The 26,623-nt window shown below is 56.2% G+C and overlaps 1 protein-coding gene across 4 annotated transcripts; it reads left to right on the top strand.

Annotated features, from left to right (window-relative positions):
* Positions 1-13,817: 13,817 nt before the first annotated feature.
* TMEM9 (transmembrane protein 9) lies at positions 13,818-25,625 on the top strand. 4 transcript variants are annotated; one of them, XM_066238959.1, is made up of 6 exons: positions 13,818-13,837; positions 14,167-14,264; positions 15,590-15,681; positions 16,471-16,579; positions 18,732-18,863; positions 24,688-25,625. In XM_066238959.1, exons 2-6 carry the CDS (start codon positions 14,199-14,201, stop codon positions 24,838-24,840), a joined length of 552 nt encoding a protein of 183 aa, XP_066095056.1. In that variant the 5' UTR covers positions 13,818-13,837; positions 14,167-14,198; the 3' UTR covers positions 24,841-25,625. The 4 variants fall into 4 exon arrangements, with proteins under 4 accessions (XP_066095056.1, XP_066095030.1, XP_066095037.1 ...); XM_066238933.1 differs by having other exon boundaries at positions 13,834-13,956; XM_066238940.1 differs by lacking the exon at positions 13,818-13,837 and adding an exon at positions 13,845-13,967.
* The last annotated feature ends 998 nt before the right edge of the window (positions 25,626-26,623 follow it).

Genomic DNA, 26,623 nt, shown 5'->3' with positions numbered 1-26,623 from the left:
GTGGGAATCATAACCCAAACCGGCAACGAATTTGGGGAGTTAGTCACAGAGCCAGAGTGACGAGAGGGCATGATCCCACAGGCTCCACTGGGGAGGCGGGGTGCACTCTACTGAAAGAGCCCCTAGGGGGTTGCACAGCCAGGAGGCCTTCCAGGAGGAGGTGAGCTTTCTCGAGATAGAAGGGGTGACCTGACCAGCTGCGCAGAGGGTTGTGTATGTAGAGGGAAAGTGGAACTCAGAAATGGGATGCCTGGAACAGTGAATGTGAAGGGCAAGTGAGGTCCAGGAGTGTTGGAAGAGCCACCAAAAAGCCAGGTTTGGATTGAGGATTCCAATGAAGTCAAAGAAAAGTGGGCATCACCTTCGAGGGGGTGTCCTGGTCAGCACAGAGCTGCGTGTGTTTCCCACGGGGAGGTGCATATGCACATGTGCGTGCACAGGTGGATTCGGTATCCCCTGAGTGTTTCTAACTCTACGCATGGGAGGCAGGTTTCACTTACTCAGCAGATACGTGTTGAGCACCCACCCTGTGTCAGGCCCTGCAAAGCAAAGGTGGGCAAACCTCCGGCCCTCTCCTGCCTGCAGGGCAGACAGGTGACATGTGGCCAGTGACCAACTGCCACTTGTGCTCTGAGGGACCAACCGAGAGCAGGCTGTAGGAGCTGGGATGAGCAGGTTGAGGTGAGTTTGCACAGGTATGCTTGGGAAGCCACCTGCAAATCTTTATCTCTGTCCTAAGGGCTAAGGAGGCTCATTTCAGTGGGGCCCGGGCTCCAGGGGACCTCCTGAGCCCCAAGACAGGGAGACAGAGCTCTTCTGCATTTCAGGTGCCCCACTGCCCCCCCCAGGGGCTTGGCACTTCCTCCCTGGAGCCTGGAGAAGGCAAACAGACCACACTGGGGGTGCCTCTCGCCCCGCCCTGCATTGGACTGGGGTCCCACTCATTGCCATAGATGGAAGTTTCAGGACTTGAGCAACTGAGATGCATCCAACAGTTCTCACCCGCTCCTATCCTCTGTCCATCCTTTGTAACTTGCTGACGCACCAAGGTGGCGATCTTCAGTTGTGTGACGGGTCCTTGATCAGACGCAGCAGGGTTCCTGCAATGGGTAAAGGAGGGGGAGGAAGGGGGCCCTGCCTTCAAGCCAGCCTTTTCTGGAAGTCTCTGGGCTACCACTAGAGCCAAGGACAGGTGTCCTGATTATTGTCCAGGGATCTCTCCCAGGGCCCAGGCTGGATCAAGGGGGGTCACATTTTCACACCAACTCTCCCTGTGGCATAACCTGCCACACCTCCTCACACCGCAAAGGCGTTTCCTTTGGGAGAAAAAGAGGCAAGTCCCTGCCTGCATCACTTGAAGTGGACAGGACTGACTACTGGGATCCCTCCCTTTCAGTGGTCGGTGCAGACTGGAACCCCCAAGAGGATGCCCCCCGGCACGGTCCTCCAGCCGTGGGTGTGAGGGCAGTGAGCCTCCTTCCCTGGGTTCAGCTGTCCTCTCTCTGGCACCGGCTTCTCAAATTCCCAGCAGCTTGGTCACAAACAGCTGGTGGTAAAGATCAGGCTGAAACCCCATCTCTGCCCAGTGGCCTGGCCCTGGCCCTGGGGCACCGTGCTAAAGCGGAGTACCACAGGAGGACCCAGGCGGAGGGCTGGGCAGGGAGCTAGCCTGGGGCTTGCTGGGCACTTTATGCCCTTGAGATGCCCAACTCTGGGGAGCAAAGGTGACTGACTGTCTGTGTCCTGCTCAAGAAACTCGAGGACAAGACCCTCCCCTGGGGCAGGAGAGGAGACCCTCCCTGCCTCCGGGGGTTCCTCTTTGGAGGGGGGGCAGCCCCAACCCTCAGGGAGAGCTCTGTCTGATTGGGGAGAGCTAATGTCCAGTGTCAGGTCACCCACTAATGGTGTCTGCCGTGGCTGTGCCTGGCTGTGACTGCCAGCTTTCTGTGTCAAGCAGGGGTGAAGACTGATGTGCATTTGGCAATGGGTGACTTCGCTGGGTGGGCCCTTGGTGTTCATCCTGTCATTTAATTGTCTCCTTTACTGTTTCCACTGTGTCATAGGAAGGTGGGACACACCCCTCTGCCTCGCTGCCCCCTTGTCCCTTGGTTGGAACCTCCTGTGACAGTCCCATGTCAGGCCGCTGGCCCTTACTGAGAATGAATTGATCCAGCCGCATATTTGTTGATGGCTTTCTCCCTGATTTGAAACGTAAACCCCACAAGAGTGGGGAAGGAGAGAAAGGAGAATTCTGTTTTGTTTACTGAGTTGAGGACAGTGCTTGGCACTCATTTCTTGAGTGACACTTCCACCCTCCCACCTTGAGAGGCTACAAAGAGTTTCCCTGACTCTATCTGGAGGGGAGGTTGGGGGCAGGAAACAAAGGCTCCCTACCACCGTTTGATTTTAAGCAAACACATTTGCAGACCGCTGTGTAACTGACTATGTCCCTGTGTAACAAGACAGAAGGGACAGGCCCCAACCGAAAGAGACAGTGAGACTCAGAATGGAACTCAGCCCACTGGGAGGGAGCAAGTTGTGGGAAGCAGGCATGGTCGGTCCCAGTCCGGGCGAGGGGATGAAAGTTCAGGGCCAGGATGAACAGCGGGACTCTTCCTTGCACCAGCCCAAGTTACATTGCTACTGAATAGTCAACACAGACACCCAGGCCACCCACCCTCTAACGGTGCATGGAGGTGAAGAATGGTTTAACATTTGAGGCCACAAGGAAGCCACCGTTAACAGTCAGGTGGACTTCTTTCTCATTGGTTTGGGTTCAGAGAGAACAGTCAGGGGTCTAGAGACTCAACCAGAATCTGAGATGCAAAGCACTACAAGCCCACCAAATGATTTAAGTTTTTCTCAGACTCAGACACTAGAGCGGTGACAGGAAGAAACCGCTGAGCCCAGGAGGATAGTGTTCACCACGGAGTAGGAAGGGGAACCCTAATGCTGTTAATTGTTTGTTGGGTCATGCATGAGGCATCTGTGTCCCCGCAGTGGAGAAGCCAAGCCTGCCAGGACTTCTGGTCCCAGATAAACATCATTTCTTTGACCTCCTACAAATGTTTTCAACCGTAATAGATTCCCGCCTGTTTGATTTCTCAACATGGCTCTGAGTGAGGGTTCATTCCTTCTCCAAAGATTAAATTCCACATTCCGGGAGGTGTGAGCTGTGATCGGTCTGGTGAGTGATGGATCGGTCAGGTGGACGTGGAGACCTTTACCAGGAAAAGAACTCAGCACCCCAACCCGGTGCCAGACTCCAGGCTAGGCTCTCACACATTCAACGCCTTTAATCCTCCAGCCACCTCAGAAGGTGAGATTCCTGCCTGTGTTCTGCAGAGAGGAACCCTGACACGGTGAGAGGTGAAATGACGTGAAGTCACAGAGTCAACCCTGGCGGTGGCAGAGAGCTGGACACAGAGCCAGGCTGATGAGTCCCTTTGTCTCTCAAAACTGGGCGTCTCCTGTTTCTAAAATGAGAGAGAGAGAGCTTGTGCTGGACTGCATGCAGCCCTGTTCAATGCCCCCTACGAACTTCCTCCTGGAGAGGAAGAAGGGAGGGAGAAAGGGAAGTCAAGAACCCCAACAGCCTGGCCAGCGGTGGCGCAGTGGATACGGCATCAGACATAGAACAGACGTTCCTGGGTTTGAAATCCCGAGGTCGCCAGCTTGAGTACAGGCTCGTCAACTTGAGTGCAGGGTTGCTGGCTTGAGCACAGGCGGCACATTGACACGATCCCAAGGTCACCAGCTTGAGCCCAAGGTCACTGGCTTGAGCAAGGTGTCACTGGCTCTGCTTGAGCCCCCTAGTCAAGGCACATATGAGAAGCAATCAATGAACTAAACTAAAGTGAAGCAACTACGAGTTGATGCTTCTCACTCTCCTTCCTTCCTCTCTCTCCCTTCCAGTCTCTCTCTCTTAAAAAAGACCCCAACAAAAGAGAGAGAGAGAGAGAGAGAGAGAGAGAAAGAGAAAGAGAAAGGAAGGAAGGAAGGAAGGAAGGAAGGAAGGAAGGAAGGAAGAAAGAAAGAAAGAAAGAAAGAAAGAAAGAAAGAAAGAGAGGGAGAGAAAGAGGGGATTCCACCAGGGAATACTATCAGCACCAGTCATGAGGAAGGGTGACAAGTCCCTCGGTGTGTGAGCTTGAGGACATCTTCCAAACATTCAGCCAGCACCAGCAGTGACCTCAGGACCCAGGGTGTGTGCCTCCCCTATGTCCCCACTCCCCTTTTCCTAAAAAGTCCCATGTGTTCCACCGTCCCGGCAGTTAATTCTGGAAAATGCCTCCAGCAGTGCCTGGGCTCCACCAGAGACCTCTCGTCCCAGGGGCCACCTGTCAGCCCAAGTTGTTAGATGTTGGCTCCTGGGAGATTGACAAGGGCGGCTGAATCTCATTAATGCCCAAGGCGGAAAAAGGCTTTGCCGTCTGGTGACTGACTTGTGCCCCTGGAGGAACTCGATTAGGAAGCTGTTGACAGGACTCCAGCGTGGGAACTCCATGGGACTGGGAACATGGAGACTGAGGTCCATATGTGGTCCAGTCTTGCATCCGTCCTGGCGTGGGAGACCCTGGCCTTCATGTCCATGCTGCGGAACATTCTCCAGGACCCTCTTGCTCATGTCTCCCCTTGGCATGAGTGTGCTCTGGCCCACATGAATGGGAGGAGTTGCCCTGAGCCCCTCGGTGCCCTCCAAGGCTACCTTCTCTGGTGGGCTTCCCTTTGGCCCCCCATGATGGCTCCACCAGTGACACCAGGAAGTCTGGCACCAGCTCCTCCTGCACCTGCCCCAAGTTACCTCTCTGCAGGAGGCTGGAGCAGGAGATGTGACCTCAGACATCCCGGGTGCCATTCTCAGCCTCCTTACAGAAATCATAGGGATGGAAACAGCTCTGGGCCCTGGCCAGTTGGCTCTGCGGTAGAGCATCAACCCAGCATGTGGAAGTCCCAGGTTCGATTCCCAGCCAGGGCACACAAGAGAAGTGCCTATCTGCTTCTCCACTCTTCCCCCTCTACTTTCTCTCTATCTCTCTCTTCCCCTTCCACAGCCAAGGCTCCACTGGAGCAAAGTTGGCCCGGGCACTGAGGATGGCTTTATGGCCTCTACCTCAGGCACTAGAGTGGCTCAGGTTGCAGTGGAACAATGGCCCAGATAAGCAGAGCATCGCCCCCTGGTGGGCATGCTGGGTAGATCCCAGTTGGGCACATGTGGGAGTCTGTCTGACTGCCTCCCCACTGCTTCTCACTTCAGAAAAATACAAAAAAAGGAAAAAGGAAACACGGCTCTGTCCCTGTGGGTAGTGTCAGTATTTACAGGAAGGAGAATTTTTGTTTCCTGACTTTCAGTGGTCCTTTTAAAATGAACTTGGGCTAAAACGGCCAAAACCATGCACGGAGTAGAGGTAACATCGAGGGGAACTTGAACTCCTGACGATCTTATTCCTTGATCTGTCCCGGTGAACGTTGATGACCTTCTGGAAGAAAAGGCCAGCGGTCTGTCCCAGGATTTGCAAATATGTTGACAACTGCCAATGTAATTAGCAATGAGAGTCACATCGCCCACTTGGGTGACTGTAGCCCAGTCTTACGCTTCTGGAACATCAGTTTCTGCCTTTGTAGGAGAGGGTGACAATGTTAGCAGGAGGGCCATGGGTGGATGCCTGAATCAGGCAGACTCAACTTGAAGTACCACTATCTCTACCCGGCAGCCAGGAATAGACAGTGTAGGGTTGGAGCAGAGGGCAGGTGGGAGATTTTGTTAGAGAGACCAGGAGGTCAGCCGTCACCAGGACCACCCTCCCGCCTGGGGACCAGGTAACTCGCTCCTAAGCAAGCACCTACGTCCCTCCCTGCTGCTCATCATTGGTCTCCCAGGCCTGATGCAGAGGGAGGAAGTTCCCTGGGCAGTGTTTTCAGGCCCTGGCCAGCCTGCTTCCCAGGACTTTGCTGCGGTCCCCCCAGCCGAAGGCCCCTTTGCTGCCTCTGAGCCTGGTTTTGAGGCCAAATTGGCCTGAATTGGCATCTTTCTAGTCCCTGTAGCTTGTCGAAGACCCTTCTCTGCCAGAAGACAAGGGTCTTCATGCCCGCCCCTGCCCCCGCAAGCTGTCAGCCCAGCACCACACAAATGCAAAGGGGCTGGCTAAGGTCTGGGCCCCCTCGCAGTCATGCAACCCCATGAGCTTCCCCAGGACAGGACCCTCTCTTCCCCCCGGTGGTCCCCAAAGTGCCTCCATCTTCGGTTCTGCCTAGGAATTACTCGCCCTTGGGAATTTTGCCAGGAGACGGGATCCTTCAGGCAGAGACCTGAGCACCTAAGCATGTTCCATGTTTACAGTGGACTCTGTGGTAGGCAGGAAGCTGAGAGGGTGTCTGTTGCGGGACCGCCAGCACTGAGGCTAAGCTCCTGGCCCACCATGGCCCGTGTGTTGGAACTTGAGATAGATTGTCCCTATCGGGAGACCCATATGCGGGTGCCCTTGGCTGATTGGGGAAGATTTAGCACCTCTCAACTCTGGTATGTCATGAGCTGCCCAGACAGTCAACTGCTTGGTCAGCTGTCCCGCCAGGGGCACTCACGGGTGAGGCGAGAGGTACCCAAATCAATGTGGCAGGCTGTCACCTGTGGCAAGGATTTGGGGATACCCCAATGTCAAAGGGAATTGGGACAGATAAAGCCCCGTCTCAAGGGCCCCTGGGGTGGACAGACCAGAGGCAAATGACTAGGTATCAAAAGAGAATGATGTATTTGTTTGCCATCTATTTTTAATATGCTGTCAACATGACCTTCTTGTGACCGGGGCCTGGTGAAGCTGCCAGACTGACTCATTCCAGAGCGCCCCCCCTTCCCCTGAGAATATCTCAGAGGTTATCCCATTGAAGGCACAGAATCCTGAAATCAAGAGAGAGAGAGCGACTCCTCAGTCACAGGCCTGGTGCTGCCCCGGGGACTGTGACTGTGGCCATTGACAGCTTGCCCCAAAGGAGAAAAAGAAAGACACCGCCCCCTAGGCTCAGCAGACAGTTGCCCCACCACCACCACCACACCCAGTGCAGTTTGCTTTTGTACATAAAGTTTTATTAGGAACAGTCCCAGGAGGAGCACGCAGTGGCCACTGAGGTCAGTGGCTTCTGTTAAGAGCAAGTTAGAAACCCAGCACAGGTGCCTGGGGAGGTCCCCTGCTGAGTGTACACCAGGGAACACTCCTGAACCCCTGCCTGAGGGACTGCATCAGGTAGTGGCTGTACTAGCGAGGAACACATGCACTGGAAGCGGGAAATGCTCCCTCACCACTTGGGAGAAAGGTCCAAATCCTAAATCCTGACTTTACCTGAAGGAGTGGGAGCAGGGGAGACAAGACTGAGTCCTACCAGCCTCAAAGAAACGCCAGAGCTGGCCACCAGCAGTGTGCCCACCCAGGGGTAAGCGGCGACCCTGTCTGAGCCACAGTTTCCTTCTCTGTTAAGATGCCTGGAGTTTCACTTTGGTCAGCAGACTCCCCACCAGCTCTGAGGGTAGCCGTCTGGACAGAAGACCCTCCACTCATCCTCTTAGCCCCACTTCCCGGGAGTCCCCTGCAGCCAGCCTCTCCCTCATCACACCCACTGGCCTCCCACCCACCTGACCAAGCGACTAGGTGGGTTTCCTTCAAGTCAATGATAGACTTTTATTTAAAAAATGAACTTCACATTCCTGGGTGAGCAAATGTGCAGACACGACGCGTCTCTCTGCTTCCAACCCCTTTCTGCTTTCCAAACACGCCCTGGGGTCCCCTGTTCACCCTTCACAGGCAGTGAGTTCCGTGTCACCCATTTACCAGGTGGGAAAACCGAGGTCCAGGCCTAGGCTGTGAAGTAGGGTGAGCAGCAACCCCGAGACCAGTCCGGGCCTCCCGCCCCTCCCTGAGGTCTGTTCCTCAAGGGCCCAGAGAACCGAGCGGAAAGCCTCTAAACCCACCAGCTTTGAGTGCAATGTGAAGTACGTAAGTGTGAAGCAAGCGTGTGTAAAAACCGGATTAGTGGCTTCGTGCTGCTATGTCTCCCTGGATCAGCGGGACCAGGGCAGCTGGTGAGGACGCCAGTGGTGACCTCAGGGCTCCGCCGGCGCCTGCAGCGTGCTGAGGCCAGGACACCGCCCCTGAGGCCCGGCTCAGTTTCTGCAGGCTTTTGCTTCTTGCCCCGGGGGCCTGGGCAGGGAGGCCGTGCTGCAGCATGGGACGTCCCAATGTGATTCAGCTCACATCCTCACCTCACACCCACAAAGACGAGGGGACCCCCAGGTACATTCCTTGCTCCCCAGCCCTTCCAGGCTTTGCCTTGTCTGGGTGGGCAGCTGGCTGAAGGGCGGATGCCCTGGGAGAGGGCCACATTTCTCCCCCGGGTTATTACCTTGGGAGGGAATTTGAGCTGTCCCTGTTTCTCTACAACAAGCCTGTCGCCTGGTGGGGTAATCTCCATGTTTCTCAGGTGACAGCTGCTGGCTCAGGACAGAAATGTCCTCATATTGGGGGCACCAGCTTCCCCAGAGGGTCTAGACTGGGGCCGGGATGGGTGGGCTGGGTAGAAACTGATGGCTGGCATGTGAGGTCACTGGTGAGTAGGGGGCCCCATCCAAGCCTGACCGGTCCCCTCTTGCCCCACACTGGTTAGCCCCGGCGTACTGCACATGTCCTTTGCGTGTACATGGGGCAAACATTTAACCTTTCCATTTTTGCCCCGGCTTAATGACTGTTGGGTCCAACTCAAGACTTGACACATCGTAGGCACCTGATGCCTGTTTGCTGATTCACACGTCGGTCCGCTTGTCCCTCTGCCAGGGCAGTCCTGTTCTCAGCCCTCTCGGAATTTCTGCCACACACTTGAGACAAGTGCCCGACGTGTTACTAGAAAAAATCTAAGTGACCAGAGGGGCAGATTCCTCACCTTGAAAGACACATTAGGATGACTTCAAGTTGAGTCCTCATAACGTATCGAATCCACACTCTTGCCCCTGAACTCTGCTGTGCCATCCTGAGCATCAGGGATGGGGCTGGGGATTGTAGAGGACACTTTCTGTGTGGCCCTGCCTTTCCCTGGTTTCACCTTGAGGGTGACCTGGGGCTGACCATCAAGGCATCCTGACCTTTCTTGCCGAGAGTCTAGTGTACTAACTAGTTAGGTGCAGGGGACTCACTCCCTCTTCTGGACCTTGAATAGGGGGGCAGTGACTTAAGGACGGGAAACCCATTCACCAGACCCGAGGGCTCCCTGTGGGCTGTGTCTCCACCTGGGCCTCCTCTACCTGGCAGACTCAGCCCATCCTGGGCACCAATGCACCACCCTCAGAGCAGCCTGTCCTCACCACATGGCCAACCGGGGCCTCCTGGCTGTCTTTGCACATCTATAGTTAGAGGGGTCGGGGTCTTTGGAGGTCTGTACTCCCTTCCCCCACCGTGTGTACCCTGAGATAGGAGCCCTGCACCCTCAGGCCTCACAGAGGACACTGGGTGTCTTATTATTTGTTGAAAGGAACAGCTACAGAATCCGAGGGGTCCGGCTTTAGTCACAGCAACCCAGCCTGAAGTCGATCAGAATCACAGTCATCCTGCCCACTCAGACCTCTTCTGGATCCGAGAGAAGCCAGTGACCTCTCAGGGCCTGCCAGTCTGCTGCCTACACAAAAGGTTAACCCAGTGTGAACATCTCTGGGGTGGCAGGGCAGATGTGAGACCACTGTTCCAAAGATGCACTGTAGGGGACACCTCCAACCATGTATTCTTCCCTCTTGTCACCTCCTATGCGTTGGTCCCTCTGCTGATCGCACTCATCCTACACCCTGGCCAGCCCTTGCCTCTCTGTGTGCCTCAGTTTCCCAATTATCCAATGAGGGTGAGATTCAGCACTACATAAGCATGAACTCAGCATACAAGTTTCCTCTACCCTGGGTGGGGTGTGAGGCAGGGGTGCATTCCAGCAGTCCCCGACCAGGGCTCCTCTTCAGACAAGGACTGGCCAAATATTCGTCTAGGCTGCTGAATGCTGACCCTCTCCCTCACACCACCCCAACGTCTGTGCACAATTACACCAGCACAGACGTTTCCAGAGGCCCTGAGAATGTCTGGGTACAGCCAGGGCCCCAGCTTCAAGGACACAGAGCTGGATTCATCCCTGGCCCTGCACTCCAACCAGTCTGATTCTGGGCCGGTGTGAACCTCTCGAGGACTTCTCCTGGTCCCCTCAATTGGTCCTATGACCCTCACCTCCTGGTGGATACATTCTGTGGAGTGTGAATGTGCTCTTTCCCTGAGTGTGGCCTGCAGCAGCAAGCGACCCCACAGAAGACAGCACAGTGGTTCAAGATCACTCTCAAGATTTGGTCGTGAAAGGTCAGTCCCTGACCACTTGCTCACTCTGATCTGTGCTCTCTCTGCCTCTCAGTTTCCCTCAGCCTGGGGAACGAGCCTCCGTGTTAGGAGGTGCTGTCTGGAAAGACCCACATGGCCTCGCTCTGAGACAGACCAGCAGAGAGAGAGGATGTTGGGCCATCAGTGCACACTGAAACCTGTCAAGACCTCCGGGTATGCTCAGGTCCTGAGTGAAGAGGTTCCGGCCGCAGCTGAGACTGCAGCCTCAGCGACCTGAGCATCCCAGGCGGAAGTTTCCACTCATCTGCAGGAACTGTGAGATGACAAGTGTTTCTCAGTTACGCCGCCGAGCCAGGGGTCATGTTGTCACACTCAGCAGATTGCAAGCTGCCTCGTCCTGCCCTCCGCCCTCCCTCCCGTCTCCTCCCAAGCTTCCTCCGGCCACAACAACCTCCTTTCTAACCTCCTGTCTGTCCAGACGCCTTCTGTCCCCAAGTGTCTTTTGCAGCTGGCCTTCTGCCAGGCTAAATATACCTGGGTTTGTGCAGGGCTGGCTCGTTCGGGTCATGCTGCTGGGAGACTATAAATGTCACCTACCCAGTGGCCTCCTCGTAACACCTACTGTGTCTCCACATGGCCATTGCTTTTTTCTGTTCACATCTTTGTTCTCATAGATGTGTCCACCTTCCCCTCCAGACCGTGTGCTTCTGGAGGGCAGGGACCCTGGTGGCTCTTTCCGGGCTGGGTACCATGTGAATGCTCAGGGTACGTTTGCTGAATGAACAGATAGAAAGCCCCATCCCACCACTGACCAGCCCAGTGGTTAGAGTCAAGCTGGCGTCGGGCATAGTGAATGGACTAGGTCAACAAGTATTTCAGTTCATCCCACGATTTAAGCCTTTTGTGGGTATACTGAGGCCAGCTGAGTGGCCAAACAACCACCCTCCCCCCAATTTCTGTAGCATGTCACTGCACTCACATCACAGTGTTGGGTGGGTGTTCAGGTCAGAGAGACGCACTCCTCTGTGTAGCCATTCAGGAAGCCAGAGTTCTTCCACTGTATGCCTTCTCTGTCCCTGGGATATCACCTCCACCTGCTTCTGTCAGCCTGAGGGTGGGGACAGAACCTAGAGCAATGAATGTAGAGGGACTGCACCAGCCAGGGCTGCTATGGTGCACATCAGTCTCTGTGCTCTTCCGCCGGTGGTAGTGACAGGACCACATTGTCCCAGGGAGGCTGGGAAATGCCATCCAGCCATTGGGCTACAGAAGGGACAGTGGATTTTGGTGGACAGTTCAAGTTCTCTGACACAATGAGCAACTCGTTTAGAATGCTTGTGTTTTTCAGGTCTTTCCTGAGTGTTCACCATGGGCCAAGCACTGTGTCAAGAGCAAGACGGAGACCTGATTGAGCCCAGAGACACTTACGACCTACAGAAGCAGGTGAGGCATAACATGTGATGCCCGGCCTCCCAGGAGGAAAGGACAAAGTGACCATGCTCTGGAGGTTCAGGGAATAACCCTAGACTGGGGAGCTGCTGGGAGCTCATTGCCATTGAACTTCACTTTCAGAGATAAGGAAGGTATGGTTAGTGCAGGGAGATGAAGCTGGAACTGGAAAGGCAGGTTGGTTATGCGCACCACAGAATAAGGAATACTATGCAGCCATGAAAACCATAGATTCAAACATATTCAAGGCCAGGGATAATTATTCCTGTTAAATGAAAAGAGACTGGGACTATAAGGCAATCTTATTTTTGGAACAACTCTTTGTCTGAATGTATGTAAAACATGCCAATATGTTGAGGGGTGGTTTTCCAGTTTTCTTGAAAGTTTACTATTTGATCAGAAGGTTTCCATCAGTATGCTCTGGTTTCATGTACTATTTTCTACAAATGGACACAAAACACTGTGATGTAAACCAGTTGTCCCCACACTTCCCTGCGGGTCCCGGGGCTGTGGCTTTATCTCTATTTTCTTGCCTGTCCTGGAACCCAGGGCCTGTCTTAGGAGCTCAATACACACTCCACAAAATACCGGGCATGGAATGAGGCTTGTGTTCCTAGTGTGAAAGATCAGGACAATGACTTCTGGAAGGCACCTCCAAACACTGAATCCTACAGGATTTGTTTTGGGTTAACAACTCAGTTTGGTGTTGGCCTCTACTGGTGACAGAACCATCAGCCACCAGCCCACAGCCACGTCTCACGTGACCACCAGAGGGCAGTGCCGGCTGCTCATGACATGATATTGACCTACTTCCAAATTTTACCAGTTGGCCTGGTTCAGAGTGTGTATGACAATCTTAAACCACAGCGATTTTCAAACCTTTTCATCTCATAGCACACATATACTAATTACTAAAATTCTGCAGCACACCAGAAAATATATTTTTTCCGATCTGACAAAAAAAAGGTATAATTTTGATCATTCACACCAGAGGGCTATTGTTATGTTGACTGTTGTCATTTTTTTTTTACTATCTAAGGGAAAAGAGATCAGTACCCCTAACCAAATAGTTAGGTATGGCATGTTTTAAAAATTCTTGTAGCATACCGGTTAAAAATGGCTGCCTTAAAAGAATGCCTTTAAGGCAGCAGTTCTCAACCTGTGGGTCGTGACCCCGGCTGGGGGTCGTGACCCACAGGTTGAGAACCGCTGCTTTAAGGAATCTATTTTATTTACTTTTCTTCAATGTCATTTGAAAGCTAATGAAAACCCCCTCCAACTAACAAATGTGAGGTGCTTCTCTCATCAAGATGTCGCCTGTGACACAGACAGGTAAAATGATGTGTCCCACACCATCTGTGTCCACCTCCATCCCTCTACAAACACCCATCCAAGGTATCTGTTGACCTTGGGTGAGAATGTCTTAGAGATATTGGTCGATCACGTGGCCCCTTCTTGGTGATGTGAATCCGTGGGTAGCCGGTGGTCTGCTCACAAGGCTCACAAGGCTGAGGCAATGTCCCCGAGGCCTGGGAGACATGATGACAATGACAAGCAGATGTCAGCAGAATCTGTCACAGTGGGAGAGCTGCTCAGCAGAGCCAAAGTCGGGTCCCCACTGGCTGCCATCCCCAAAGCACTGCATCTGCTCTTCCCTGGGGAATTTGGCTCAAATCCTTTATATCCCCAAAGTGCATTTCAAGATTTTTGAGGACAGGGCCATTTAACCCGTTTGTATTGTTACTGTTGTAGTTGCTACCTTATGACGGAGCCAGTTTAGCCCCTCCCTAAGCCCCGAGTATCAGTAATCCGTTTATGGAGGCGCTGCTTCTCCAAGGGCCCAGGCCGACGCTCCCTTTTCTTGTCTACTCGGGGTTGAAAAATGCTTCCCCGTCCCTTGAGCGGGGCCCCTGCACCCTAGGCAAAGGCGGGCCTTGTTGCCTGAGCGACAGCGCGGTCGGGCTGAGGGGCTGCTGCGACAGCCAATGGAGGCCAGGGGCGGAGCCAAGCCAGGTCTCGCGCGGCTACCGCAGGGCTCGCAGGTGAGCGGCCCCGGGGAGGGTTGCGGGGTCGCGGCGGCCGATGGCGTCCCAGGTGACCCACCTCCCCAGACCCCGACGTCGCGGCGCCGGTCTGGCCGCAGAGTCAGGGCTCCCGGAGGGTGCGCCCCAGGTTTCTTAGGGTCGGAGCTGCCGGAGCGGGAGGTGGGCCGCGGGGCGGGGCCTGGGACGCCCCTTCCTTCCGGGAGCCTGAGGCGGGGTGGGGAGGACGGGCCGCAGCTTGTGGCGCGGCTGGAGGAGGCCTGCGATCGCAGGAGCCCAGCCCCTACGCACTGCAGGTGCGACCCGGCCGACCCCGCGTCCTTCTGCAGGCGGGCGGCGTGCCGGCCTCCAGGTGACCAGCATGAAGCTCCTGTGCGTGGCGGCCGCGATCGGCTGTTTGCTGGCGCCTCCGGCCCAGGCCAACAAGGTGAGGGGCGGAGCTTGCAGCACCTGCGCGAACCGCCGTGCGCGCGCGAACCCCGCACCCTGGGGGCGCCCTCGGTCGGGGGGGGGGGGGCGGCCGCTCGCGGGCGCGAGGGGATTGGGGCCAGTCTGTGTTGGAGGCAGTGCCCCGAGTTCCCCACACTTGCTTTGGCTCCTGAGGTGTCGCGGTAGTGCTTCTAGTAGTAACTACAGCCCTGCTCTCTAGGGCTTAGGTCCGCGACAGACGGCATTGTCTGCCTGGAGGGTCCCCAACCCGAGTGCTGAGACTCTTGAGGTCACTGCATTCTTTCAGGGGAAATTGCCCAGACCTGGGTTTTTGGTGAAGTCTGTGCAGGTTTGAGATTTTCTGACCATTGCCAAAGCCTGAGTGAGGTGTGAACAAAATACAGCCGAGCACATTTGAAGGTCTAACTGGCTTCCAGGGATTCAGACACCGGGCAGCAGCCCATCCAGCGACTAGAGGGGGTGCACAGAAGGGAAGCGTCTGTAGGAGGGAAGGTCGGGGAGGAAGCTATTGACAAGGGAAAAGAGCGTATTATTTTTGGCCTGCACGTCTTTTCTTTGGGGAAGAGAGAGGGAAGGTTTGTAGTTGTCAGACAGATTGCCCCAGCTTTCTATGGGGGGGTGGAGAGAGACCATTGTGACAGATGACCTTCCTGGCGCTTGGCCAGGACATCCCAGATTGATTTATTAAGGTGATGTTTTTGGGAAAGGCTGAAACTGCAGTTAGGTAAGGTATTTAATCTAGTGTAAGTTCCATGTGGTAATGTAGGCTTTTAGCAAGAGGGACACTGTTTGGGGCCTGTGGGCTTTTTCTTTAACAAAGGGCTTGTTTTCACTGTCTCTGAGGAATTCCTAACTGGGGTGAAAATATTTGTGACCTTGTCTCATGGCTTCAGAGGAACAGCTGAGTATCTCCATGGAAATGATGCTCACCCTGCCCTGTTCCTTCCCCCAGTCTTAACCTAGGAAGTTGCAGATAGGGGGTAACTAGGCCACCACCAAGACTACTGAACAGAGGTACATACACAGGTGCGGGCACAGGATAGAGGACTGTCCCTTTGCTTGCTGCCACCTCCCCCCCCCCCCCCAAGCACCCTGCTCAGGGATGGCAGCCCTTGGCAGTTTTCTGTGACTCCTTTGCCACCTGGACAGCTTGTGTGGAGGACCCTGTGGTATAGCATACTTCCTGCAGAAGTCATTCTTTACTGAACTTGGGGGAAAGTCAAAAGCATTCACGGAGTCACCTTACGGAATCTTGCTAGAGCCTGAGCCCAGGACACCCCTAATGCGCACTTTCTCCCCCAGAGCTCAGAGGACATCAGGTGCAAGTGCATCTGTCCACCATATAGAAACATCAGCGGGCACATCTACAACCAGAATGTATCACAGAAGGACTGGTAAGACTGCACGGGGCAGGTGCAGGGCCACTGTACCTGTGGGATCGGTTATGCTCATTGTGGATTGGGGTGGAGTTGGGGCCAAGGTTTCTGTGTAGGTTGAGGGAGCATTTCTACTCTGGGCTTCTCAGGTACTGAGGCGCCCCATCCTCACCCTGTCCTGGAGGGCACTGAGCACCAATGGGGGGATTCTGTGATAAGAGGGATTAGCAACACATGGGGGTGGGGGCGTGGGGGGTGTCCAGGTCAGTGTTGCTACTGCTTGGCTGTGTAACGGGATTGTCAAGAAATACAGGTTCCCAACACCTCCTGCCCCCAAGTGTTGGGTTTTTTGTTGTTGTTGTTTTCCCACAGTTTTTATTGAGACGTAAGTCACATGCAGCATCAGCTAAGTGATGATTTGATGCAAGTATATAGGATTAGGTAGCCCTCCGTGTCACCTCACACAGCCACCGTGCATGTGTATATGGTGAGAACATTTAAAATCACTCGGCAACTTTTGAGGGTGTAGTACAGTTTTGTTAACTACGGTCGCCATGCTGGACATCAGAACCTCTGCCCAAAGATTTTGGTTCATAAAGCCCTAAGACATGAATGAGGTCCTGGGCAAGCCCCGGGACCTTGTCTATTGTGGTCTCACTCCCAGAGCACTGGGTAATAAGCTGATACACAGCCCACACCAGACGACGAGGCCTCATTCCATGGGCACTGGCTGCGCTCAGGAGTGCCGGCCTTGCTGGGGTGATAGCGGCCCGAAGCCCACGACCAACCGGTGTGTGTCTGTTGCAGCAACTGCCTACACGTGGTGGAGCCCATGCCGGTGCCCGGGCATGACGTGGAGGCCTACTGCCTGCTATGTGAGTGTCAGTACGAGGAGCGCAGCACCACCACCATCAAGGTGACTGGCTCGTGCCATAGCCCTGCCCCACACCCTGGCTGCCAAGCACCCGCAGGCTCTGGCTCCATTCTGGAACATTCTAGGTGGCTATAGGACTGGCTTCTGGGTGAGCCTGTCCAGACTTCCCACCCCTGGAGCCAGCCATCCTGTGATTTCTGTCCCCGGTTTCCCTTACACTATGGGGTAAGAGCCTGAGAGACTTCGAAGTTCCATTCCCCCCATTCTTTCCAGTTCTTTTCTTCCTCTCCTTCAGTTTTTCAGTCAACATCCTTGGGGGCCTCCCAAGGTTGTTTCTGTGGGGTGCTACTCATAAGCCGGTCAGAACTCACACTCACAGTCTGAGCCTCCAAGGTGACGCAAGCCTCCTGGGGGCACCCCAAGAGCTGACCCCAGCTGTGCTTCCCTGGCCCTCATGCTGGTGCATATGAGGGTGAATTCACAGGAGTGGGGGGCTGGCTACTCTGCAGGGAGTGAGGACTAGGGCCTGTCCCTTCCTCTGCCACCGGCAGGACTCGACTGGACCACGGTTCTCCACAGAGCCTCCCTGGTCCTGGAGTGCGGGTTCTGACTGTCGCAGCCAGGCCCTGTCTCCTGATTTCTCTCAGCCCTTCCCGGACCAGTTTTGCAGCTCATTCCTGCTTGTCCTATGAAGCTTCTAGAAGCAGCATCAGGAGGGAACTCAGGAATGGAGCCATACTGCTGGGTTCCCAGTTTTCTTCCTTGAGGCTCATTGGGAGGGGCGGTGACCTTCACCCTGTCCTACCTGAAGGGAGCCACTCACCTCCCCCCAGCCCCCACCCCCATGCTGCAGTCCTGTACTCTCACCTCTCAGGAACAGAGCTGCCTGCCCCCCACTCTGTCCTCCATAAGGCTGTGCAGACCCCCTCCTCTCATCCTCCATCTGGGCACCCCCATGCAGCCCCCTTTCTCCTTCTCTGAACTTGCTCCAGGAGGCCCCACCCTCTGGCAAGCAGACACCTGAGACCTGAAGTTCTGAGCCAGACATTGCCTCTCCCTCTTTGACGGGGAGGAACTTCCCAACGTAGAGATCTCATCAGACATACTTCTTAATCCCTCATATTTCCCTGCAGTTCTCTCTAGGGCCCCACACCTTCAGGCTCCCCCCCCTACCACCCCCTCTCTTCCTATCCCCGAGGACAGGCAGGAGGTCCTGTTGCCCTGTTTAAAGAGGCATGAACTTCATGTCCTGGTCGGGAGGAGGTAGGCCCCATTGAACTTGGTGTTGATTGAGCCAGGCAGCAAGCAGACTTGAAGGTGCCGAGGTCCCTCTTACTTTCACACCCCTTGTCTCAGTCCCCTCAGGGCTGGGCTGGGATCAGAGGCCAGTGGTGGATGGCCAGGCACTGTGGAAGTAGAACCACAGTTTTGAGACGGAGTCCACACACTGGCTGCAAGTGATACCTGCCATTCTTATCCATGAACCTCGGGTGAAAGATTTGGCCCTGTGGCCCTGAGTCCGGTGCCTTTCGCCCTCTAGGGACCTGTGGATTGAGTGAGGCATCTCTGTGTCCCAGTAACTGAGGGACTGTGGTGCTCAGTGTCCTGGGGAGCCCCGCCCAGGGCTCCCACACTGAGACTGGCTGGCTTCGCCTCACTGAAGCTGTCTCTCCTATAAAACAAAAATCTACCACATGTCAGGCTCCCTGTGTATGGTGGAGATTTGAGGCTGTGGTCCTATCTCTCACTTTCTCCTCCCTGCAGGGTGGCTGTCCCCCTCCACCCGGTGCTGTGTCCTCCAAACTGAAGCTTCCCCCTCAGCCGTCCTGCTCTCAGCAGTGGGGAGCGACCATGCGCCACAGTCCATCCTTTGCCTCCGAACTCAGCCCCTCCGCTGGCTGCTCCTCTTCCCTCTACATGGTGTCCACAGCTTTCCACCCTGTGCTGGACTTCTGAGGCCACTGGACCCTTTGCCCCACCCCCCTAGGGCATCTTGGGGTGTCCTGGTTCACAGGTTCCATTGTCTCTTGTCTCTGGCCCCAGAAGAACAGTTGGTCAGTTAGTGAACAGGTGGCATAAGGCCATGCTGCAATCCCTCCCAGCCCTCCCCCCATACAGCTCTGCAACATCACTGCACTGAACACAGGTGGTATAGGCAGAGGATGGCTGGTCACAGGGCACGGTGTCTTCTCAGGTCATCATCGTCATCTACCTGTCAGTGGTAGGGGCCCTGCTGCTGTACATGGCTTTCCTGATGTTGGTGGACCCTCTGATCCGGAAGCCAGATGCATATACCGAGCAGCTGCACAACGAGGAGGAGAATGAGGTAACGGTGCCATTGCTGCATGTGGCCCTGGACCCCCCCTGAGGAGACAGAACAGAAAAGCCCCTCAAGGGGCCAAGGTGGGGGTTCCTCCCCTCTCCCACACTCCCACTCATCCCTCCTGTGCTAGGTCCCACACGTCACTCTGCCTCCAGTTTTTTCCTTGGCAGGGACTGCCCCATGTACCCGCAGGTGATACAGGGTGGCCCTGGATTTCTCCAACATTCGACGTCGGGCAGCTTTGATGAGAGCTGGGGTGTCTTGTTTCCCTGTTAACACTACACTGGGCAGGGGCGGGAGCCAGTCAGGCCTGTTAGGTGTGGCGTCCTGGTTGCTCAGTGGTGTTGTTTGGCGGTGGGCTTCAGGTGGCAGGACTACCTTCAGTGATTCTAGATGCTGCTCAATGCAGAGCACAACCCCATGACCTCGTGGGGAGAGAGGGATGTCAGGTGCCAGCAGGGGGGTGGTGCCAGGTGGGACATCGACCAGGGCACCTGAGGACCTTGGCATTTCTGTATGGAGATAGGTATGTCAGGACTATGGCCGGTAGGTTACAGCCCAGTCAGTGAAAGCCTCTACTGTCACACTAAGGGGACCTGCAGACTCCCCAGGCCCTCCCACAACAGGGGGCTCGCACAGTTAATGACCGCTGTTGCCTCCTCCCATCTGCCCCATGCTGGAGAGTTGGGGAGGGTGTCCGGAGGCTGTGCTGTGCCTGGGGGGTCTCAGTTTGCACTATGTCCTGGGACAATTAGTAGAAGAAACTGGATGTGTTCAGAAAAAAGAAAAGAACTCTAGGAGGAGCATCATAACAGTGTCCAGACGTTTCAGATGAGAGTCTGGCTTCACCCTGAGCAAAGCCAGGGGCAGCAGGATTCACAGCTGGGGGCCAGGGAGAGGAGGAAACTAAAGGCCAGGTAAATGGTGTAAGAAGCCATCTTGTAAAAAGTGCAATGAGTTCGAGGTTTAGGGTCACCAGAGGTCACTGGTCTCAGGCTGCACTGCCACGGAGAGCCCTGAATCAGAGCGTTTCAAGCCCAGAATGGAGGTAGGATAGGTCAGGCTTTGCCACACGAGGGCTGGGGCTCAGGCCTGAGTGCGAAGATGCTAGGTAACATGGGCCTGGGCCTGCTGCTGCTCCTGGGTACCTGCCAGACTGCTGCCAGCTGCCCCCAGCCGCCCAGACTCCACTCACGGGAGTTTGTGCAAAGGCGGGGCAGAGAGGCTGAGCCTGGCCCTGCTGGAGCTGGGTGGTCTGTGTTCAGGAGGAAACCCTGCGTGCCTACCTGGTTATTAATGCACAGTAATAGCAGCCCTGGGCAGGGTGGGGGGGAAGGGCAGTGCTAATGAACGCGCGGCGATTAGGGTAATGTGGTAATAGCAGCCCTGGCTGGGGCGTAATTGCGAGATGCGCCATGATTACAGCCCAGGCGCGATTTCCCTGGAATGCGGGGCTCCCAGCACAGCCTCGTGGCTCTTGCCTCCTGGATGTGGAGCTGGGGAGGGGGCAGCCCCCAGCCTGGGGTCTGAGCCCGGACACCTGTCCCCTGGGGGGAGGGGTCGGATATGGTCAGTCTAGTTCCTGCAGCAGAGCCCAGGGTGGATCTCTGGGGACAGATTTTGGCTGAGTGGGAGGGAGGATTGTCTGCTGAGGGGCACTGTGGCCATGTGCCGGGGTGCCTGGGAAGCAGGACCAGGGCTCCTGGGGAAGGGAGGCTCTCGAGGTGATAGTGTGTCCAGTCTCTGACCTGGCCTGAGGGGCACCAGTTCTGTGCCATGATTACAGGAAGCCCTCCGAGCAGCCGTGAAGGGCCTGTCCCCCCCCCCCAGGGGCGCCCTGAACCAGCACTGCCCCCCCCCCCCCGTTCATTACTCCGCGCAGCCTCTTTTAACCCTGTCCCAGGGGCTTCTGGTTGCCCCTCGTGGGGCTCAGCAACCCCTCTCCTGTGCACATGCTTCTCTCCCCACTCTGTCCTCAGGAGAGGGGTCACAGCCTGTGTCTGCCCTCAGGGTGACTGTCCCGAGACAGAGCCTGTGCTAGGTGAGCGAGCAGAGAACACAAGTGAAGGCCGTGGGCAGGATCAGGCGAGAGAGATGGACAGTCAGGGAGGAGCCTGTGGGAGGCTCTTTATTAGAACAGGGTTGAGGACTTACCCTTCCTTTGTGTCAACCTGGGAAGGCTTCCTGGCAGAGGTGAACCTTCACAGCCAGCTCTGGGGACAGTGACTGTTCATCTGCTGGAGTGGTGGGGGGACACCAAGGCTGAGCAGAGCTGAGGGGTGCTGTCTGATCCTGGATGGTGAGGACACCCTGCTGGCCCTCCTCTCTCAGGGCACATGGGGGTGGGGTGTTGAGGGGTGTGGCATTGTGGCAGAATAGCGGGTCCCAAGGCCACACGGCTGACCACTAGGCACAGGCTATGTCTCTGGGTTTATTAGTGGTCTGTGTGGTATCCCTTAAGAAAATAAGGGATGAGGCCTTCACTGGGCTGGGGTACTTAGCTTTCGCCCCAGCTGGAGGAAGGTCAGAACAGGACCTGTTTCTTTGGAAGTTCACCTCAGCCTATACAACCCAGTGACCATGAGAAGGAAGCTCAGTCTAGGCCTCTGGGTTCTGCCCCATGCCCACCCCTCCCCAAGTCCGGGACCCAGTCCTCTTCAGGTCTGGAAGCTGATCACACATTGGGGCCCCTTGGCTCCATCCCCCCAACTCCTGTAGCAAGGACCTCTCCAGCCGGGGCTGCTGCACAGGGAGATAAAAGTGGCTTGTCACTTTGAAACCCTGGCAGCCTGGGGGCTGGGGCTAGGCACTGAGTGCTGCCTCCTGGGATTCCAGCAGCATTAGCCTAATCCCCGGGCTCAGACACCCTTTGAAAGGAGGAAGCCAGCGTGTTTGCAGGGGCAGAAGCAGAGCTGCTCAGATGTGCGGTTTGGTCCTCTTTGAAGAGGGGGAGCAGGGCTTCTGGGAGGCTCTGGGTGTCTGTGCTGCTCACAGCGTGGCCCCAGAGCTCTCTCTACGGGGCGGGGGACCAGGGGCTGAGGAATGGTGCTGGCCCTATGGGAGGGGGACAGCCCTGGGCCCCGAGCGGGGAATCGAGGAAAGGTGGGGGTGGCACCTGGGGACATGAAGGGGCTGGAGTGAAGGGGACTCGGGGCCACTAGAAAGGTCCCCTCCTCCCACGGGTGGGTGGATGGCACTGAGTGTGAGGCCCCTGGTCCCAGGGAGTTGGCAGGGGGACTTGGAGAAGACACGTGTTGAAAGGGGCAGTTCCCTTGTCTCCTTGGAGCACAGAAAAGAAACATGTGGCGTCCACAGGCGTTTCTAGAACAGCCATCGCCACCCCCACCCCCACGCTGTCAGGAGTGGGCTTTGCTCTTCATCAGCGCTGTGCCGGGTGCTGTCCGCTGTGCTGAACCTCTTTCTGTTTTCTGGATCTAGAATCCGTGTGGTGGTTCTGACCCAACAGGATATTGCGAGTGTGGTTTTAAAAGTGCTTGTTTGCCCTTAAGAATGAGATATTTCACTCTGATCTTCATGTGTGTGTGGTGTGACTGCAGGAGGGACCACTGAGGGCAGCAGGTGCAGAGGCCTGGCCGGGGCCAGCCACGGAGTCCCACAGGACCCACATATAGTGTCTCTGGAGCAGATGTGGAATCTTTAATACCTTTAATCAGACTATGAGCACAGAGCCTCTGAGCCCCCCACTGATGAGCTGCTTGCTGAGACTTTGTGTGAAGGGAGAGTGGATGGCGCTGTGGTCATGTGGTGGGTATGAGCGCTGCCCAGCCCCTGGCATCCCCACCCAGGCGGCAAGAAGAAGCAGGCTGAGCCGCTCCCTACCTTCCAGCTGCCTTCAGGCTGTCCCCAGCTCTTGACTGCTTCCAGAGGGCACAAGGTTAGGACTGGAGTGGGAGGGAGGCCCTGTGGCCCCACAGCTGTGGTGGCTAGGTCCTGGTGCCCACAGTGTCCCAGGGAGGCCTAATGTCCACCTCACCCAGATGGCCATACTGAGGCTCTTTGGCACCATGGAGCGCCCATGGCACAAATGAACCAGGGAGGAACAGAACTGGAAGGTGTGCAGGCCATGAAAACGTTCAGAGGCAGGTCCCCGTGCAGCAGGTTGGCCACTCCCCCTGCCCCCACCTGGGCTACCAGAGCTAGGGTCCGATGGTCATTACTACCATACCTTGAGTGTCTGCTAAGGGCTCTGCATTCATTGTCTTGCTTAACAGCAGGGACAGGGGGTCAGAGAACGAGGTCGCTCAGCTAGGGTCATGCTCTGAGGTGTCAGAGCCAGGCACTGGTGTGAGTCCATTGTCCCCACCACCGTGCTGAACTACGGGGAAGCGGACACGGAACATTCCCGAGCCCCTGCTCCAGGACAGTTGGTGTGTTGTACGCTCCACCCTCATGATTCACTGAGCCTCGCCACATCATTTCCCATTTACAAACCACAGTGCTCAAACTGTGGGTCGCAGCCTGCTCGGTCACCAGCTGCACTCAGTGTCCTGACCAGCACTTTTACAACACGAAGTAGAATAGAGTGTATCAAATACGTCATACTGTTTCCCCTGAGACCGTTTTATTGTGAGTGATTCCTGCTGACACTGCAGTCAGGAGAGCCTGAATAGATTGCGTTTATTAAATTATTGAATTGAAGCCCAGAGAAGCCATTGTCTGGGGACACCCAGTTGCTACATGGTGGAGCCGCCCCTCCCCGGTGCCCACAGTGGACCCCTGAGTGGGCCAATGGGCATCTTGGGCAGGAGGAGCGTCCTGCCTGACTGTAGGCCCAGTGTGTTCCTGTTTGATGCTGGTACAGCTGTCCCTTCTCTTGGCCCAGGACCCTTCCTCAGCCTGGGACATGGGCCACCATGGGCACTGTCCCTCTTCACCACCCTGTGGGCAGTGCTCATAAGACAAGTGACTCAGCCTCAGAAGACAGCGAGCCACCACCTAGCCTCACTCCTTGCCGGACCCCTCTCTGCAACTGCCCGCTCGCCCAGCCCCCTACTCTCCCCGGAGTGCGCCCTCTCCCCAGCCCAGCAGCTGCTTAGTGACAGAAGCTGTGCCAGCCTGGGCGTTAGAAACAAAGTTGCATTCACTAGGCGGCTCTGGGCTCAGAGAGCTGTGCTAATCCCTTAAGAGACGGGTGGCAGGAGATGAGAGGCGGGCAGAGCTGAGGAGGAAATCCCCACGGGGGTGTGGGCCTGGCCTTCGGCTCTAATTCTCCCAAAGATCAGGTTCGGGTCCTGCAGGAAATGCACGGGCTTCAGAGGCAGAGAAGTGGTAATTAGGGGCGGATGCTGCCTTTGACGGCAGGGCCGGCTCTGAGAGCAGAGGGGAGTGGGCTGGTCTCTGTCCATGCAGAGCAGGGTATGCCGGTGGGCTCCGGGCAGGAGGGCTGCGTTCAGCTCTGATTCTCATCCCTGCCCGACACCCACATGACGTCACAGTCCCATCCCAGCAGACCCCACTGGTCTCCAGCTTGTAATCGCTCCGGTGGACCTTCCTCCCACTTGGCCCCTGGGCCATCCCACCAGGGGCTCTGTAGTCTCTGCACTGACCATGTGACGTCCTTCGGCCAATACTGTCTTCCTCCTGTGGGTTAGAAAGAGGCCTGTGCAGTCCTCCAGGGACCTGACTTGAGCTGTGGTCAGGGGGGCCCCTTTGCAGGCCCCAGGGAGGGCTGGGCCCACTCTGTCAGAGTGTCCACAGAGACGCTCTGCAGGGTCCTCTCAGAGCCCACAGCCATGGGGAGGCCGGGCCTGCCATGGGGGCTCCAACTCAGGCTTGTTTTTGAGACATCTCTTTCCTCCCACCACAGGATGCTCATTCTGTGGCAGCCGCCGTGGCCTCCATCGGGGGACCCCGCGCCAACACGGTCCTGGAGCGCGTGGAGGGTGCGCAGCAGCGGTGGAAGCTGCAGGTGCAGGAGCAGCGGAAGACGGTCTTCGACAGGCACAAGATGCTCAGCTAGGCGGGCACAGGCTGGGGTGCAGGCTTCCAGGCTGGACAGAGCCCGCGGCCATATCTCCCCTCCCTCAGGCTGCCCTCCCAGGTCCTTCCTATAAAAGCATATGGCGTTTCCTCCGTCCCCTCCATAGAATGTTCCCTGCTGGTTTAGTTCAGGAGGAGTGGGTCCTGGTCTCTGGCTTGTCTGCTCAGCTCTCTGGGGTCAAGGGGAGGGGTTGGCTGGCCAGTGGGCAGGGAGACGTTTCAGGTGCAACTTTTCCAGCTCCAAATGTCAGAATGTCCTTACCCTCTGGAAGGCGGAGCTGGGCAGCGCCACCCAGCATAGGGGATAGCCACCAGCTGTCAGCATGACCTCCCTTCTGTGCAGCTCGGCTCATGTCCCTCCCTCCCAGCCCCGATCCCTCAGTCCTGCTGGCCTGGCCTGAGCCTTCAGTGTGGCTCTGATGGGACAGCTGATGCCACGGATCCCACTTGGTCCTTGGGCACATGGAGCGCTGGTCCTGTTCCCCTGCGGCTCTCCACTGAACCAGGCAGGACTGTGCTCCTTGCTGCCTGGGCCCTTGCCCCTCTTCAGGACGCCAGGCAGCCCTGCCTCCCATGTCTGCGGTATGTCACTGAGCCAGACGGGTGGTGGCACCGTGTGACACAAGAGGCTCTGAGTATCACTGCTCCTGTGCTCGGGCCCCTACTCATCCCCGAGTTCCCCTGTACCAATGCACGAAGAGAACGTCTGTTGTTCTGTTGTCTGTAAGTTAGGGAGGCCACCATTAAATCTTATTTCTCTCTGAATCTCAAGAAATTTCAAGAACTTAGTGTTTCACTCGTGACCTGGTAAGTGCTGCGTCCAGAAAGGGGACAGCGTGGTCCTTGGCAGGTCCAGGCAGACACACAGCCTGGACAGTCCTGATGTCTATGGCAGTGCCCACGGCAGGGTCCCCCTCACCTGCTGGACAGAGACCAGCTGGCTGGGTGCTGCTACTCATGGCCCATCCTCTGCAGGGAGCGCAGGCAGCTACCCTCGGGACTACCCCGAGAGCCTGTTTTGTTCTGTCTTTGTGAGGCGGTCCCCTGAAACTTTCTGGTGTGCTATCAATGTCTCACCAAGGATCAGCTGTACTCACTGCAAAATCCATTTCCCCAGATAAAAACTGCCAGGTATAAGAGGGGAGGGGGCAGCAGGAAGCTGCCCCGGGGAAGGAGTGACAGCCACTTCCAGGGGCTGTCAGAGGCCCTCAGTGCTGGGTCACTTCTGTCCCACCCCCAGGAAGTGCCCTGTGAGGTGTCCAGGGCCCGGGCAGAAACAATGTGAGAAGCACCCATGATCTGAGTGTCCCCAGGGTTGTCTGAGTAAGCCTGCACTGAGGACTTTGTGTGGGGCCCCAGGCTGGGTTCTTGGTGAGGCAGGTGTTCCCGTTTGCAAAGATTTGCCAGAGTTCAGAGCCTACTGCTAGTGCTAAAGGTGGGGGGTGGGAGGTGACACACAGGCTTGCTTCCAGGAGGAGTGGGGATGGGTTGGCACTGGAAGACAGCGAGGGACACCACAGCTGTGGGGACTGAGTTGACTGGGCCCCAAGCAGAAGTCCGGTGGGATTGACGGGAGGTCCGTGTGCCACAGGTGTGAGGCCGGAACAGGGGAGCCGGCACTGAGGACGTTTCTGCCCTCACATGCCCAGCATCAACACCTATTGGCTCATGTGCTGCTCTGGAAATGCCAGTCCTTGTCTGCTGTCCCCATGTTCACTCTGAGTGCTGGCAGCTGTCCCTCCAGGTGGTTGAGAGATCTGTCC

This window comes from Saccopteryx bilineata, chromosome 1 (genome assembly GCF_036850765.1).
Source record: "Saccopteryx bilineata isolate mSacBil1 chromosome 1, mSacBil1_pri_phased_curated, whole genome shotgun sequence".
Taxonomy (NCBI): Eukaryota; Metazoa; Chordata; class Mammalia; order Chiroptera; family Emballonuridae; genus Saccopteryx; species Saccopteryx bilineata.
The sequence above is the reverse complement of the archived record's forward strand: the minus strand, read 5'-3'. Positions and strand labels throughout refer to the sequence as shown.